Raw genomic sequence first — 15,791 nt, forward strand, 5'->3', positions numbered from 1 at the left:
GTGGAAGGCCAATGAGGGTGCCCCTGACTATTACAGCATAGAAATGCATCTATAAGAAATCAGGACAACAGTCTTCAAAGTAACTGTTCATGTATGCAAGTCCTCAGAAGTCACATGAACCAGCTTGTGGTCATGCAGTTTGTTGGAGCCTAGGCTTTCACGTTCACTCAAGTGGCTTGAATTGATAGCATAGCAAGAAAGCACTGAAGATGATCACTTGTGACCATGTGAACCAGAGAACGCCTACACTAAACCGAGCCAATGTTCTCCCCAAAGCTGGGACTTGTAGTTGAGGTACTTCGCTGATTTAATAACCTTTCTTTCCTGGCATTTCCTTTTAAAGATGAATTTAGAAGTCTATGTGCGTTCTAACTATGGCAGGAAAGTTACAGCCATGAAATCTCAGCAATATGGCTGTCTAAAGAAGACCAAAAAACAAAACAAAGAACCCCCACAAACAAACAAACAAACAGACCAGTTGACATGACAACATGAATGACTGGGGGAGACCCTATGGGGATTAAGAGCTAAAGGGAAGTAACAAGTGCTGAGAGAGGAAGAATTAGTGTTCCCAAGGGACAAGCATTTTATTAGTTTTTCAAATGCCAAGTGGTCAGCCATAAAGCCTATAAGTAACACAAATGGACTTGGTTGGGTTTGTGCGTGTATATGTGTGTGTGTGTATGTGTACATATATATGTAACAATAATAATTAAAGGAAGAGGCACTGGGGGGAAGCAAAGGAGGGGAGATTATATAATAATGTTTTAACTGAAAATACAATAAATTTAGAAAACTGAAACCCAATGGAAAGCATCACAGTAGATGAGATCAAGAGGAATGAATATAGATAGGAGACAATATTGCATAAATGCTGTGTCTAGATGTCAGAAAAGAATAAATAAACAAGCAAGACAAATGCTATTTCTGAGAATTCTGGAACATGGTCAAGAGACCAAGATTAAGAATTTAGAGGATAAGAAAAAAAGAACTGTGCTGTAATATTTCTGAAGTAAAGGCAAGAAAAAGTTCACTGTTAGTTAAGTCATCCTGACTGAAAGCCGAGAATGAAAATTCAAAGTAAAACTGTACAATAGACCAAGTGGGTGTTAGTGGCACCTACAGCTATAAATTGCACATTTCCCAGAGCCTATGAAGCTTATTCTGAAATATATCACATTTTATTCCCGGAAATAAGTCTTAACAAAGACAAAAGAAATTTTGATAAAGCTTAATTTTTAAGCCTGTTGTACAGTATTGTTTCTGTTTCATGTTACTTTGTTTTCTGCACAGAAAGCTCAACAGTGACCTGTTTCTCAGATTATGAGACTAAATGAGCTAACAAATATGTGACACGTTGCTAATGACTGCAAGGAAATGATTTTGTGGGCATACATATATGTACACTATATGTGTTATATGCAAATGGGTATGGTTCCTTTCTAATGACTTGATAAATCTTCCATGTATAATTGCTTCTGTGTTCCAAACTAATAATACCAGAAAACAAATACAGAAGGCTGTCATCACTTACTCTTAATTCAAATGACAGAGGATGACTCCAAGGATAACTATAGCATTCAAAATGTCTTTATAGTCCTGAGAAATCATGAATACAAGTATTCTCTTTGTGGGTGGGGGGTTGAGACAAGATTTTTCTCTGTAACAGTGTTGGTTGTCCTGGAACTTGCTCTGTAGACTATGCCAGCCTTGAACTCACAGAAATCCACCCGACCTTGCCTCCCAAGTGCTGGGATTAAAGATGTGTGCCACCACCATACAGTGGGAACACAAGTATTCTTAACATTTTATACAATATTTTATAAGGATTTCATTTGATGAGGTTGAGGGAAAGAAGCCTGTATCAAATCTAAACTTGACATAGTGAAATTTCAGGTTGTTTGCTACCCATTAATGAGAAAGTTCAAGGAAATTTGCATAGTATGAATAAAAGAAATGGTAAAATGGAAAGTGTGGTTTTATACTTAAAATGATTATAATAGGCCAATCACACATAAGACTTTAAACTGTTACATTTATATGTATTTATAGTCCAAACCACAATCACATTTCAATACATTTCTTATTCTGCAAACAAATGCTTTATTTAATTTAATAATGTATGTTCATGCTTCTTTGTCTTTCATATAGTTTACATAAGTACAGTTGAATGTTTTACAAAATTTATGGTTATTAAACTTATAGTAAATTTTTGATACTTTATTTTGCAATTAATGCAGGCTTTAAGATGAAAAACCTCAGCCTGGTGTGGTGGCACACGCCTTTAATCCCAGCACTCAGGAGGTAGAGGAAGGTGGACCTCTGTGAGTTCAAGGCCAGCCTGGTCTACAGAGTGAGTTCCGGGAAAGCGAGGGCTACCCAGAGAAACCCTGTCTTGGAAAAAGAAAATCAAAAGGAACAAACACCTCTTTCACAACCACAATTACATCATGGCCAGCATCATTTACTTTCTCTCTGGAGTGGGATTGAATGGTAGAATAGTGATTGTAATCTTGGGAGAAGATGATGGCACATAATCACCAGGGTCACTGTGTATGATACTCTTTATGGAACACTGTTGCCGTGTACCGTATTCTCAGCGCGATGGTAGTTGTCATGTACAGTGTTTTCTACATGATGTGAGAAGAGAGCTAGATTGTTACCATTTCACAATACATGTGGAGTTTGCTTTTTTGGTGGAACTTATTTTCTAATTTTGAGGTCAACAATAAAGTACTATTAAAATGTGGCACACAAAATTACAGACAAGTGACACACACACATATTCTTGTGGTCAAACTGTGATGTAATCTTTTTAAAAGGGTTTACCAAACTTTGTTTTTCTTTAATTCTGGTTCTCATCAGACAGTGATCTCAGCAGAGGATTGCAGATGGCTTCTCGTCCAGCAGGGGTCGGGCTTTCCCAGACAGCAGACAAAGCGGATTAGGTGGCTTGCTTTTCTATTTAACTCACTGGTCGTTCCTGCCAACTGATTTTTTCAGCATGTTTCCCTCAACAATACATTTTAAAAATAGTTTTATAATTAGAAAAGCAAAAGGTGTTGGAATACAGAAGTTGTTCACTTAATTACTTGATCTGAACCAGCACTTGTCAAATTCTAGCACTTGACATGTATTTGTTGATAGTAACCATGACAAGAAATAGAAAAGTAATGGAAGTCTGTGTTTAATGGGAGAAATTAAAATGCAGAAAACACTCCAGAGTTTGTTTGCACTGACAGTGACATAATGGAATTATCTGCTTGTTGACAAGGTGAAAACTGTCTACCTTGTAATGATGTTTCTGGAATTTTGCGATGTGCAATAATCTCCTTTAGGTGTCTAGATGTCCTCAGGCTTCACTCTAACTTTTCAAATACTGTGCAGATGTAGGACATGGAGAAACATTGAGACCTGTCTGGACAAGCTTTAGTTTCTAACCTACCTCTCTAGTACCAGCATCTTTTTTTCTCACTATTCCCTCACAGGCCATGGCACTCAGGCTGGACCAAGGAGCTCACTTAAACTGTGCATCACATCACTGAAACTGTGGTATTTTTACTTCTTAACTTTCCTTCTTTTTAACAGTATTCTTGAATTCTTCTTTTCTCTTGCCATATGTAGGCCACTCATTTCCCTTCTCATTTCCATAGCTATTCAATTAAAGCCTTTAGTGCATGCATCTGCCATGATTAGGCCATCAACTGCAGTTGCCTTGGGTGTGGTGATAACACATACCTGTCAGTTCAGCACATTGCACATGAGAGCTGAGAATCAGAGCTTCAAAGCCAGCCTCGGCAGCATAGCACATTGAAGGCCAGCCTGTGCTCCATGAAATCCTGAGCACTTTTCTTAGTTTTTAATCTTAAACTCTCTTTTCAGTATCGCCTGCATCCATGACTTGAAGTATTTATCTTCATGAATGTTTTCCCAATTTCTATCATGTTTTGATTTCCCACCTGACTCCAAAACCAGCAACAATTCATCACTCCCCAGCTTCCTTGAGCTCTGTCTTTGTTCCTGTCTCTGTTCCAAGCAGTGAATAGAATTACCAGTAAGACAGGTAAAATCCTTGCTTTCATGAAAAAACAAAAAGCACACAGCTGTCTGTAGATATCAGTGAGTGTGCTAAAGGAAAATCAGGTGAGATCAGAAAGGGCTGTGTACTAGAGGGATGATGTCAGGCTGCTGGAGAGGGTCTCTTTGAAAGGGTGATATCAAAACTAAAGTTGAAAGAGGAAATGGCGTCCCTCAATCGAAACACTGAAAAAGGAATGCTCCAGAAAAACAAACAAAACCCCCCAAGCCTGTGAAATCCTGGAAAGATGGATGCTATTTTTTTTTTTTTAATAGAAGCAAATCTATTAAGTGCAATACTGTGCTGGTAAATATATGTCATTATAGATATTTTCCCATGTACTACACGAACAAAGAGTGAACGCTAATGTAAACTGGAGACTTGGACAGTCCACGGGCATCAGTGTCCGGAGGAATCAAGCGGGTATCATGTGCATGAAGGGAGATAGTGAGACTCGAAATCCGCCCCACCCCCCGATTTTGAGAAACACTCCTCTGAGAATTCAGAATGCATTTTGAAACGACAATGGACCAGTCAATAACTTTTTCTAACTCCCTATTGAAGCCAGTTTTATTTCTTTTTCATTTTAGGTTTACAAAAGTGTGAGACCATAAACAAATCGTAGAGCGTATGACACAATTCCCTTCCTACATCAATACTTGAAATGTTCATTTTAGGCATTAGGAAGGGAATCATTACGTCCAATGAAGATTAACCTAACTTTATTGTTTAAATGAACTCTCACCACGTGGAGCTTGGGGTGCAGGAGTGGAATGCTGATGGCAGTCAGGAGTGTAGAATGGCGACTTACAAGGGCACGGTTAGGGCAAAATGAAGAGAGGCAGAGTGACTTAGAACATACGAGAGGGAGGAGAAGAGACTTGCTGATAGATTGGGTGATAGCTTGGGAAGTGTTTGTAGGGAAAGGAAAATGTTAATGATCAGCTGAGGCCTCCATTTACAGAAACAGCTTAATTCACCAAGATGGCAGCAACTGAGGTCCTTGTGGATTGTACCTTACCTCATTCCTCCTCTTACCCCCAGTCAAGGCTTACTGACCCATTCAAATGGATAGCCCACTTCCCCAAATTCACTCTCCTTTCATTCACACATGTTTACACAAAACAGTCACTGCTGGCTACATTCCCTCCCCACACCTGTCCCCCTGTGCCCTTCATGAGGATGCAGCCTGAGAGAATTTTTGATCACTGAGTTTCGCCATGATCACAATGTTGAGGACACATTCGGTGCACAGCAAATGTCTCTCCTACATATAAATGCCGTCGTTCTAATTTCATCTTTTTATGCCCATTTTAACGTGCTCAGTCATTTAGAAACACCCCTTCTGCCAGACAGGAAACCACAGACTTCTCATAGCTAACAGCCATCAGAGTGCCCAAAGGGAACCAAGTCAGATAAAAATAATCCATCTGAATCTTTCAGAAATAAACCTATTGTCCCTATAAGTGTTCTTTTCCTAACTAGGAATTGTTATTAAATTCCAAACATGACAGAGTGATAAAGGTATGATGTGTTTATCCCGGACCAACCAGTGTTTATTTTCACTGAGAAGACTCCATGGGAATAGCTCTCCTTACATGAAACCTCATATTTCACATTCTCTTTTCTACTTCCCTACATATACCCTATCATCTAGGCCAGAGCACAGTATGATTATTTATCATGCACCTAGCATAACAGATTTAAATAATGCTGAAAGTAGGTCCATCCCTATGTTCCTAGAGTTCATGCATTCTTCCTAAGAATCCTTCTCTGCTTTTAGTCCCAGCATTCAGAGACAGACGCAGCAGATCACCGTGGGTTCCAGGCCAGCCTGGTCTACATAATGAGTTCCGGGACAGCCAGGAATACATAGCGAGATCCTGTCTTCCCACTTGAGATGATGCCCTCTCTTCTGCTGAGAGATGGCACCAGAGGCACCGCCACACCTCTAAAGCCAGTACATCTCTTTGCCCTGAAATGTACTAACTAGTTAGATGTACTAACTAACTAGATGTACTAACATAACTTTAAGTCAATTATGTAACCTCTACAGAAAGACTCCATGACAAAATTTTCCCTTTGGTCCCGAGTTAATGTTATTTGTAATGGTTAAATAGGTCAAACACATACAGATGCCATATAAGTGTTTGCTGTTATTATTGTTAGATAAAAACAGGAAAAGCTTCTTTCAACTCATCTTCTTTGGATCTGTGTGTCATGGGAGAGAGAGAGAGAGAGAGGGAGAGAGAGAGAGAGAGAGAGAGAGAGAGAGAGAGAGAACTGACTTTTCTCTTACACCACTATCATTTGGATGGCCTAATGCGTAGGGTATCTTAGACTGGGTAGAAAAGATTACTAAAAGACAAACACAGGTTCTCCAGGAGCGAAAACAATAGATTTTTCTAAGTTAATTACTTTACTGTACAAACAGTTGAAGATTATCCTCATTTGGGGAATCCATTTGTTTAACTAGTTACATTTCATATGTGGTTTTCCTAAAACACATGTTGAATGTTGGGAAAGTCAATAGATATATTGACACTTTTTGAAGCAAATATTCCATAGAGGTTCAAGGATATTCAAATGCTTTGTGTATACAAAGCCTGACAGAGTGCTAGGCACATAATGGATACTCATAAAAAATGGCCAAATAAATAAATGTTCCTAAGTATTGAGAGCAAAAGCCATAGCTAAAATTACTAGCATTAATTCAAAGTCTAATGCCACCTCTAATATTAAGTATAATATTTACTTATAAAGTAGTTAAATAGTAATTTTATTTATGATACAATGATATGTACTTCTTATATAAGTTGTATTTTAAGTTGTCTTTTAATATGCTTTATTTGGCTTCCTATTCTATTACAAAAACTCTCCTAATTGCAGACATATGAAAAGCTCACAGTCATTTCCTATGACTGTTCAAGGGTTCCATTACAATTAAAGAAAACTGGATTACAGTTTACTAATAAAACATTGTAAATAGAAATGATACATGAAAGAAATTTAGAAAAGATTCTCAGGAGATAACATTTGTCATTATTACTAATATGAAATTTCTTAGTAAGTAGGATGTGTTAGCTTCTATAGATAAATTCCACTCATCCCAAGTTAAACATGACTAATACCATTTGTTTCACAGTTAGTCTGGTTTATTCCAAATTAAAAGTGAATTTGTAGCTAAAATCATACTTATCTACGAATCTTTAAAGTTTTATGACCTTGACATTTTATAGATTTGACTTATAGAAGCTCAATCTCTTGCTCCTCATGATAATCAACAGCTTGCTCAAAATGTCTTTCACCAATTAGGTGTGAACTATTTTCAAGTTAAATTGTACTGTATTAGTGGTATAATGTCTATCCCAATTTAGACACTTGAAGCTATTTCACTATGGATAAATTATTTACAAGGTTGGCTTATACTTCTAAATACACAGATGGCCAAATCATATGTGAATAAAACATTCATGTGCTTAGGCATGTGTTTTCTTTGTAATTTGTTTTTAGGCCCCTTTGGGACATTTTTACGATGCTCATTTTCACTTAGTTTTATTTTGCTTCAACAATTCAAATTTACTGCCACATTAAATAGAGCTGTAAAGCCTGCTTTCTGACTCAGCACACTTCTGACAACTGCAATGTGATTTGTTGGGCAACTGTTTTGTGAGCCATGTACATCTAAATGCTCTTAACTGGAATTTTCATCATAACCTTCACAGTGGCATGTGGGTGTGGTTCTCACTGCCCTGGGGGTGCCACTTTGTTCCCGATTCTGAACAATAATTGGAAAAGCGAAGAGACTATAGCTATTTGCCCTTTTCTCATCTCTTCCCCGAGGCCATGGCTGCAGTTTTTTAAATCACTACCCCAACCCAATGCTACTATGGACCTTGAACAATTCTGTGGGCTGGACAGACTCCAGACTGCCAGCTTTTAAATGTCTAGACAACACAGGCCGACATAGAGCAAAGAAAGAGTAGTCCTTACTTTCCTCTAGTTGTCTCAAAACTGGATTTTTGGTAGCTGCTGGCTCTTTGACTGCTTCTGCTGTTACCTCTGCTGAGGTGCGTTTCCCTTGGGGACCTGCTGCCCATGTCTCCAGCCGTCTTGGGGGAGATTGCTGGCTGATTGGACTTTCTGGAGAAACTCTGAAGGAATTTCCATGTGGCATTAGCGAGCACCACCCTCTCCGCTCCGGGGCTCGGCTCGATGATGCCTTTACTCTGGAGAGCAAGAGGTAGCGGTGGCATCACTGCCACCGTCTTCTCAAGGGACGTGGGTGTTTCGTTTCTTTCCCCCTCGGATGGGGTGCTTGTCTGCAGTGTTGATTGGAGCAGGGTGTCTTCCAAAGGTCTCTCAGGGGCTGCAGCTGCCTTAGAGGTTGGACTCTGAGTGGCTGAGAGCACTTGGAGGCTCAGTCCTTCACTTAGAGGAGCTGAAGTGGAGTTGAGAGTCACTGGGGAGTTTTCATCCTCAGGCCCAGTCCATGAACGCTGGGTGTTCGTAAGCCCAAAGACCCCTCCCCATAAACTAGAAAGCAGGACAAGCAAGTTCAGTCCCGGCATGGCAGTAGATTTACGCACAAAACTTCATGCGAAATTGGGAGACAAAGACCTTCCAGCCTTCCTGATAGCTGCTTCTGCACCGAACTTGCTGAAACTGGGTTAGACAATCTGGTGTGTACAGAGGAAACAGGTTTCTGTGTTTACACTGTGTTCAGGAAGCTCGTTTTCCTGTTTCTGGAGTTGTTCTGCGATCTGTGACCCTCCTAGGATGGATCAATGGATGTGGTAGAGGACCTCTGAGAAGCTAAGGGGAAAACAGAGGCAATTATCACCAGGAAAAGCGGGGGGGGGGGGGGGGGGGGGAGGGAGGACGACCATGAAGCCACATTCCTTTCCCAGGTATGCTCAGGTCCCTCCGACTTTGCAAAGAAACTTTCCTTTGGCAGTGGAGAGTGGAATTTCGTAGGCTTGATGAAAGAGTTTAATATTCTATTCTACAGAATCAGGGATCCTTTATGTTCCTATGCCCCATTCTCTCACTTCTACGCGCCCTCCCAGTTTACCCAGGAGATCTTAATGATTTTCCCTTCCTGTGGTCCTCCTTGTATGTCCCTCTTAGGGTCCCCCTATTTACCTAGCTTCTCTGGGATTGTGGATTGTAGCCTGGTTATCCTTTCCTTTAATTTAATATCCACTTATGAGTGCAAACTTGTACAGCTACTTGGGAAATCAGTATGACAGTTTCTCAGAAAATTGGGAATCAATTTATCTTAAGACCCAGAAATACCTCTCTTGTGCATATACCCAAAGGATGCACGATCATACCACAAGGACATTTGCTCAACTATGCTCATAGCAACATTATTCATAATAGCCAAAACCTGTAAACAACTTAGATGCCCATCAACCAAAGAATGGATAAAGAACATCTACACACTGGCAAAAAAACAATGACATCATGAAATTTTCAGGCAAATGGATGGAACTAGAAAATGATCATCCTGAATGAGGTAACCCAGAAAGACAAACACTGTATGTATTCACTCATTTTAAAATTTTGATCTTAAAATTTATTACCAATGACACCAATAGCAGAATGAATATTCAGGGGTTAGTATCTATACTTTTTAGCTCAGATCTGAGGGTGATAGTGTATAATTAGGATTTTGCCATTGAGAAACAGATGGAGAAACAACAAAGTCATATAAGATGCATTGAATTGGGATTATAGGTATGCTACATTATTGCTATAAACTAAAAGCAGATGAGTTTTAGGTAACTGGAAATCCAGCTGTAAAAAGATTTCCTAAGGTAGTTTTTCAGTAAAGATACTATGGAATACTAGTTCATTTTGCCAGCCTATCTCTAATTAGGCTTCGGCTAAGCTCTGTCTTCTACAGTATTTCTTAACAGACACTAGACAAATCAACATCATCACAGAGTGTGTCACCACATATTCATTCATCCAGTCTCCTAAAACTCCAAGCCATGGAAGGAACTTCCTCTTATATACTAGAATGTTAAAAGAAGATCAGATCAAGGATTACCCAGTGTCTCTTTATGTGTGGTCTGTTGCCCTATTTACCATAGAATTTATTTTTTTTAAGAACTGGGAAACTGGCCAGGCGATGGTGGCACACGCCTTTAATCCCAATACTTGGGAAGTAGAGGCAGGCAAATCTCTGTGAGTTCAAGGCCAGCCTGCTCTACAAAGCTACACAGAGAAATGCTGTCTGGAAAAACAAACCAAAACAAAATAAAAAACAAACAAACAAACAAATTGGGAAATTGTATCTGCTATATATAATTGTCTCCAATTATGGATATGGGACACCAGGGTTCAAAACAAACCTTAAAAATTTCCCTTGATTTACCAAATACTTGTCTGAGTACATTTTCCAGCCCCCAGTTTTGTCACTGATTTCTATCATCACATTGTTGACCCACTAGAGACTATAAGCTACAGAGTGACTTAAACCAAGGCGCAGAAACCAGCAGCTCTAAGTCTGACATGGACTTTGAAACAGAATAATCCAGAAACTGTATCCTTAAGAGCAGAAAATGAAGTGGGGACCCCAGAAGCAAGAGGGTCCCAAACTGCAGAGATTTACCCTAGGGACATGGTTCTCTGTTCTTAGAAGACTTGCTCAGAAAAGACAGGAACAAGCAGACTTAGTTTATATAGCGGCAGGAACTCAGAAAACCTGCAGGAAAGCATTTCTATTTAAAGCACAATTTCATGTCCACAGTGCGAGAAATAGTCCAGACATGTGCAAACGTTTGTAAAACAGTACAGAGACATGCTGCTTCCTTTCATTTTCTTTCTTTGCTTGCTTCTGTGGTTTCCTAGCCATAGCAAGTGAATGTTGGCGGTAACTGATTAATTTCCTGGATCTATACCTGGTACCAACTATCTAGGAAATGGTATTAAGATGGAATGGTAATGAGCACTGCATTTCACCTCTTGTGAGGTATTGACCAGTATAATACCTGTGCTTGTCCCTATGCAAGCTTACAAGCGACCTTGCAATCAATAGGCTAAAGGTTCATTGTGCCTTTATTGATCTGCTAAGCCCTGCTGTGCTGTAAATGCCCTGAAAATGCCTAGCTTACTTGCTGGTGTATGGATCGGTTCTCACTCATAAAATGCTTATATTACAGAAACTGTCATAGGCCAGACCTCACGTTCTGCTTTCTGAGACTGATTAATAAACGTTACAAAGTTAAGGGGGGAAATGCCCTGGACTGGAGAAAACGTAGTATAATACTTATTTTGGATATTAAAGAGGAAGGACAAGAGCTCCTGAGCAAATTGAAAGCATGAGGGGTGGGCAGAGGTAGCAGAAAGAAGAAAGGAGAAGAGGAGATGGGAGGAGAGTATGTGGGATCAGGAAGACTGAGTGAGGGGAAGAATAGAGGACAGAAAGAAAAGAGATAACACAATAGAGGGAGCCATTATAGGTTTAAAGAGAAACCTAACACTAGGGAAATGTCCAGAGATCCACAACGATGACTACAACTAACAATCTGAGCAATAGGGGAGAGGCACCTTAAATGCCCTTCCCCTGTAATGAGATTGATGACTACCTTAAATGCCATCCTAGAGCCTTCATCCAGTAGCTGATGGAAACAGAAGCAGACACCCACAGCTAAGCACTGAGCTGAACTCCTGGAATCCAGTTATAGAGAGGGAAGAGTTATGAGCAAAGGGGTCAAGACCATGCTAGAGAAAAACCACAGAAACAGCTGACCTGATCAAGTGAGAGCAAATGGATCCTGGTCGTAAATCTGGTAAACCAGCATTGGATCAAACCAAGCCTTTTGAATGAGGGTGTCAGTTAGGAGGCCTGGGCAATCTGTGGGACCTGAGACAATGGATCCAGTAGTTATCCCTAGTGTACAAATGGACTTTAGGAGCCCATTTCCCATGGAGGGATACTCTCTCAGCACAGATACATGAAGGATGGCCTAGGCCCTCCTCCAAATGATGTGACTGACTTTGATGATCCCTCAAGGAAGGCCTCATCCTCACTGGGGAGTGGATGGGGAGTGGGGTGGGGGGGGCATGGGAGGGTGGGAGGGAAAGGGAACTGGGATTGATATGTAAAATAAGATTGTTTTTAAAATAAACAAAAAATAAACTTATGTCAAAAAATAAAATAAAATAACTGATCTCCTTTAAAATCCAAAGTCTTTTAAAATTCAAAGCCTCTTCATTGTGGGTTCTAAGAAAATACATTCTTACTTCCAGACAGAAGTCATCGATGTCACAATCAAATCAAATCAAAACCAAATTCCAACTGTATAATGTCTGGGACGCTCTCATGATCTTCTGGACTACTCCAAAGGGCTTAGGTCTCTTCTCTGGCTCTGCCCTCTGCAACATACATAGCTTGTCTTCTAGACTCCAACTGGTCCTGCTTCACCGCTGATACTGTTTTAATGGCCATCCGATCGCTTTGGCATCTCTAAAACACTGGGGTTCCTTGCTGCAGCTGGGCTGCATTTTTGCCAATATCCTTTCACAGGCTCTATCCATGTAGCCAAGCCTCAACTTCTCTGCATGACCTCTTATGTCCTGGGCCTTCAACTGCCACTGAGGCTGCAACTTCACCAGTGGTCTTTCCTGGCCTCTCACAGTGCCAAGCCTCAGCTGTTCTCCATGATCCCTCATGCCTTCAAAACCAGTACCACTGAGGTGATGCTTACCCATTACTAAGTCTGGCTGCCAGCATGAGGTTCAACTTTGGCTGCCTCTGAAACACAGCTTCTCTATGCTGTCAGAAACACTTCACCTCAGTGAAGATTTCACCTCAGTGCTGCTGATTTCTTCTTAATCACACCAGTTTCTTAGTTCCATCCCATTAAGTATCCCAGAAAAGCAAAGTTTTGTTTAGTAGTTCTGGAGTCTTGTTAATCACAGCTGATTCTTCAGCCCCAACTAACCAGAACCACACACAGGTTTGATTTAGTAGTTATGGTCTCTTGTTAATCATAGCTTATTCTTCAGCCTCCCAAAAAACCAGAACCACAGCATCTTAATTCAAAACAATAAATGGCCCTAATAGAGTCTTTAAACTTCCCTGTAAGTTTCCAAGGCAGGCCTCCATTCTCTTCACTTCTCTCAATATTCTTATCTTCCAAGTTCCCACTGAAAATATTCTGGCACAAAGTTCCAAAGTTCTTCCACAATCCTCACAAAAACATGGTCATGTCTATCATAGTAATACCCTACTCCTGGTATTAATTTGTCTTAGTTGGGGTTTCTATTGTTGTGATAAAACAATAATTTGTTTGTCAAGAAAGGGTTTATTTGGTTTAAGTTTCAGCATTGCTGTTCATTACTGAGGGAAATCAGGACAGGCAGGAACTCAGGGGCACAAGCTGATTCAGACCATGAAGGGGAGCTGCTTACTCACTTGCTTTCAGGGGTTTTCTCAGTCTACCTTCTTATAGAACCCAAGATCACTAGCCCAGAGATAGCCCCACTCACCATGGGTTGGGCCCTTCTCACTAAATGAGAAATGATGCAGAGCTGGATCTCATCGAGGCATTTTCTCAACTGAGGCTCCTTCCTCTGGTGACTCTAAATTGTGTTACATTGCAGAACATTTGCAGAGTACATTCTGTACTAAAGTTGGTCATGGTGTTTTATCACAGCAATAGTAACCCCAACTAAGAGAGACATTATGTCCATTTAACAAAAAAACAGTATTAAGTTTTCTCCGGGCCCTAAGACCTTCTTGCCATGCATTGACTAGGTTTATGATACCAGGTATGATTTACATCTGTGAAATGGGTCTAAAATCCCATTAGGAAGCAAGTGGTTACCCCTGTAACAGCCATGCCACTGTTGTGCCAGTAGGCCCATCTTGGTTGGTTTTGGAGTTCACATGGATCACACCTGCATAAAGCTGTTAATTATTTTTCTTTCTCTATAGCCTGCATAGCAGCTTTGAGAACTATGAAAGCTAGATAACAAGGAAGGTTTTAGTTTAGTTCCAGCTTGATTTCTCTTTGTCATGCAACTAAAGTGTGCCATGTCTTTATCAATAGGATCTTATCTAGTGCTAGGGGGCTATGAAGTACCTGCATTGCAGGCTACAGAGAGGTCTCAACAATTAAGAGCACTGGCTGCTTTTTCAGAGGACCAGGATTCAATTACATATACCATCTCACAACCATCTTTAACTTCAGTCTTGGGGAAAAACCTGATGTCCTCTTCTAGTTCTTGTAGTTACTACATGCTTTTGGTGCACAAACTTATACGTACACAAAACACCCACAAACAATTAAATTAATAAATAAAAGCAAGAACCTGTGTTGGTTTGAGAGTCTCTTGGACCATTCTAACCAATTCATAAGGGGCTTCCTACACACCTAGATTTGTATATTTGAATATTTGTAGAAGCCAGGAAGCTAGGCAATTATGAGTGAATACAGCTGTTAGCAAAACTTCACTGACAGTTTCTAAAATGATTGCACATTCTTTGTCTTTTAACAGCAGACTAAAAAGTTAACTTCAAACTTTCTTAAGATTTTGATCATATCAGAAATAAGTGCTTTGTGTTTCTTAATGGAAATTTATATCTATTACAAAATGATATCATTAGTAACTTCTCCTACGTGAAATTGAGATGTTCCTTCTTCCAATTACATCTCAAATTCCCAGACATTATCTACAAAACAAACCCAATGAGATTGAAATGGGTCAAGAAAACAGTGACACCTCTGCTGGAGATAGCACATCATGGAGTCCTCTGGTCTTTCTGCTTCACAGATTCCTGGCTGGATATGGGAGAATTTTCAAGCTGGAAACATAAATGATCATAAGCACTAAATCTTCTGAGAATTACTGTTGTGGGCAACTGTGAGGACCCAAGTTTGTGTCTCTGGAACCTGAAATGGTTGTACATGTCTGCAGCCCTAGTGCTCCATGATGAGTTGAGAGAATTCAGGAAGCCTCTGGGCCATCTAGCCTGGTACAGTGGGGGCAACTTAGTAAATACCCTGCTTCAAACAGGGCGGCAGGTAAGGACTCATGCCAAGGTTGCCCTCTGATCTCCATGTGCACAAAGTAACACACATACACATACGCATTCACACAGATGGAAAACCTTCTCTTCCACATTCCCCCACATCACACATGCCACATACATACACTACATGTGCACACATTAAAAACAAACATGTACATACATTATATACATAGAAACACAAATACTTTTCACCTATATCATATACAAAACACATACACATCACATACATACACACTTGTTCACCTACGTACACCAAACATACACACCACACATACACACACACACACACACACACACACACATATACATACACACAGCAAATGCATAATCACATATACTCTATATACCCATCACACACATGTACATTATTGCTGCAATTAGAGTACTAGAATCACTGAGAAACAAAACATTTACAAAGAAAAACAGCGTGGGAAACTATGAAATAAATCCAAAAAGAAACCAAACAAAAACACAATCCCAGATGACTATACTCATACCAAACAACAGGGACAGAAACACACCCATGTTAGCAAATGCTGACAGGGAAGTGACATTTCACCTTACAAGCATTGTTCTCCTGAGTTATAGCATCATAGAAGGCAAGAGCTGAACCAGAAATGTCACCATCAAGAGGACACCATTGGCCAGTTGAAGTGATGCATG

At 40.1% G+C, this 15,791-nt stretch overlaps 1 protein-coding gene across 2 annotated transcripts in view; it reads right to left on the reverse strand.

The window, feature by feature from the left end:
* Mmrn1 (multimerin 1) overlaps positions 1-8,837 on the reverse strand; it is a 41,432-nt gene extending 32,595 nt beyond the window's left edge. For both annotated transcript variants that reach the window (XM_051202966.1, XM_051202965.1), the window contains exon 1: positions 8,072-8,837. In XM_051202966.1, the coding sequence (XP_051058923.1) occupies positions 8,072-8,649 (578 nt within the window). In that variant the 5' untranslated portion in view covers positions 8,650-8,837. The remainder of the gene's footprint in view (positions 1-8,071) is intronic.
* Between the last annotated feature and the right edge of the window lie 6,954 nt (positions 8,838-15,791).

This window comes from Phodopus roborovskii, unplaced genomic scaffold (genome assembly GCF_943737965.1).
Source record: "Phodopus roborovskii unplaced genomic scaffold, PHOROB, whole genome shotgun sequence".
Taxonomy (NCBI): Eukaryota; Metazoa; Chordata; class Mammalia; order Rodentia; family Cricetidae; genus Phodopus; species Phodopus roborovskii.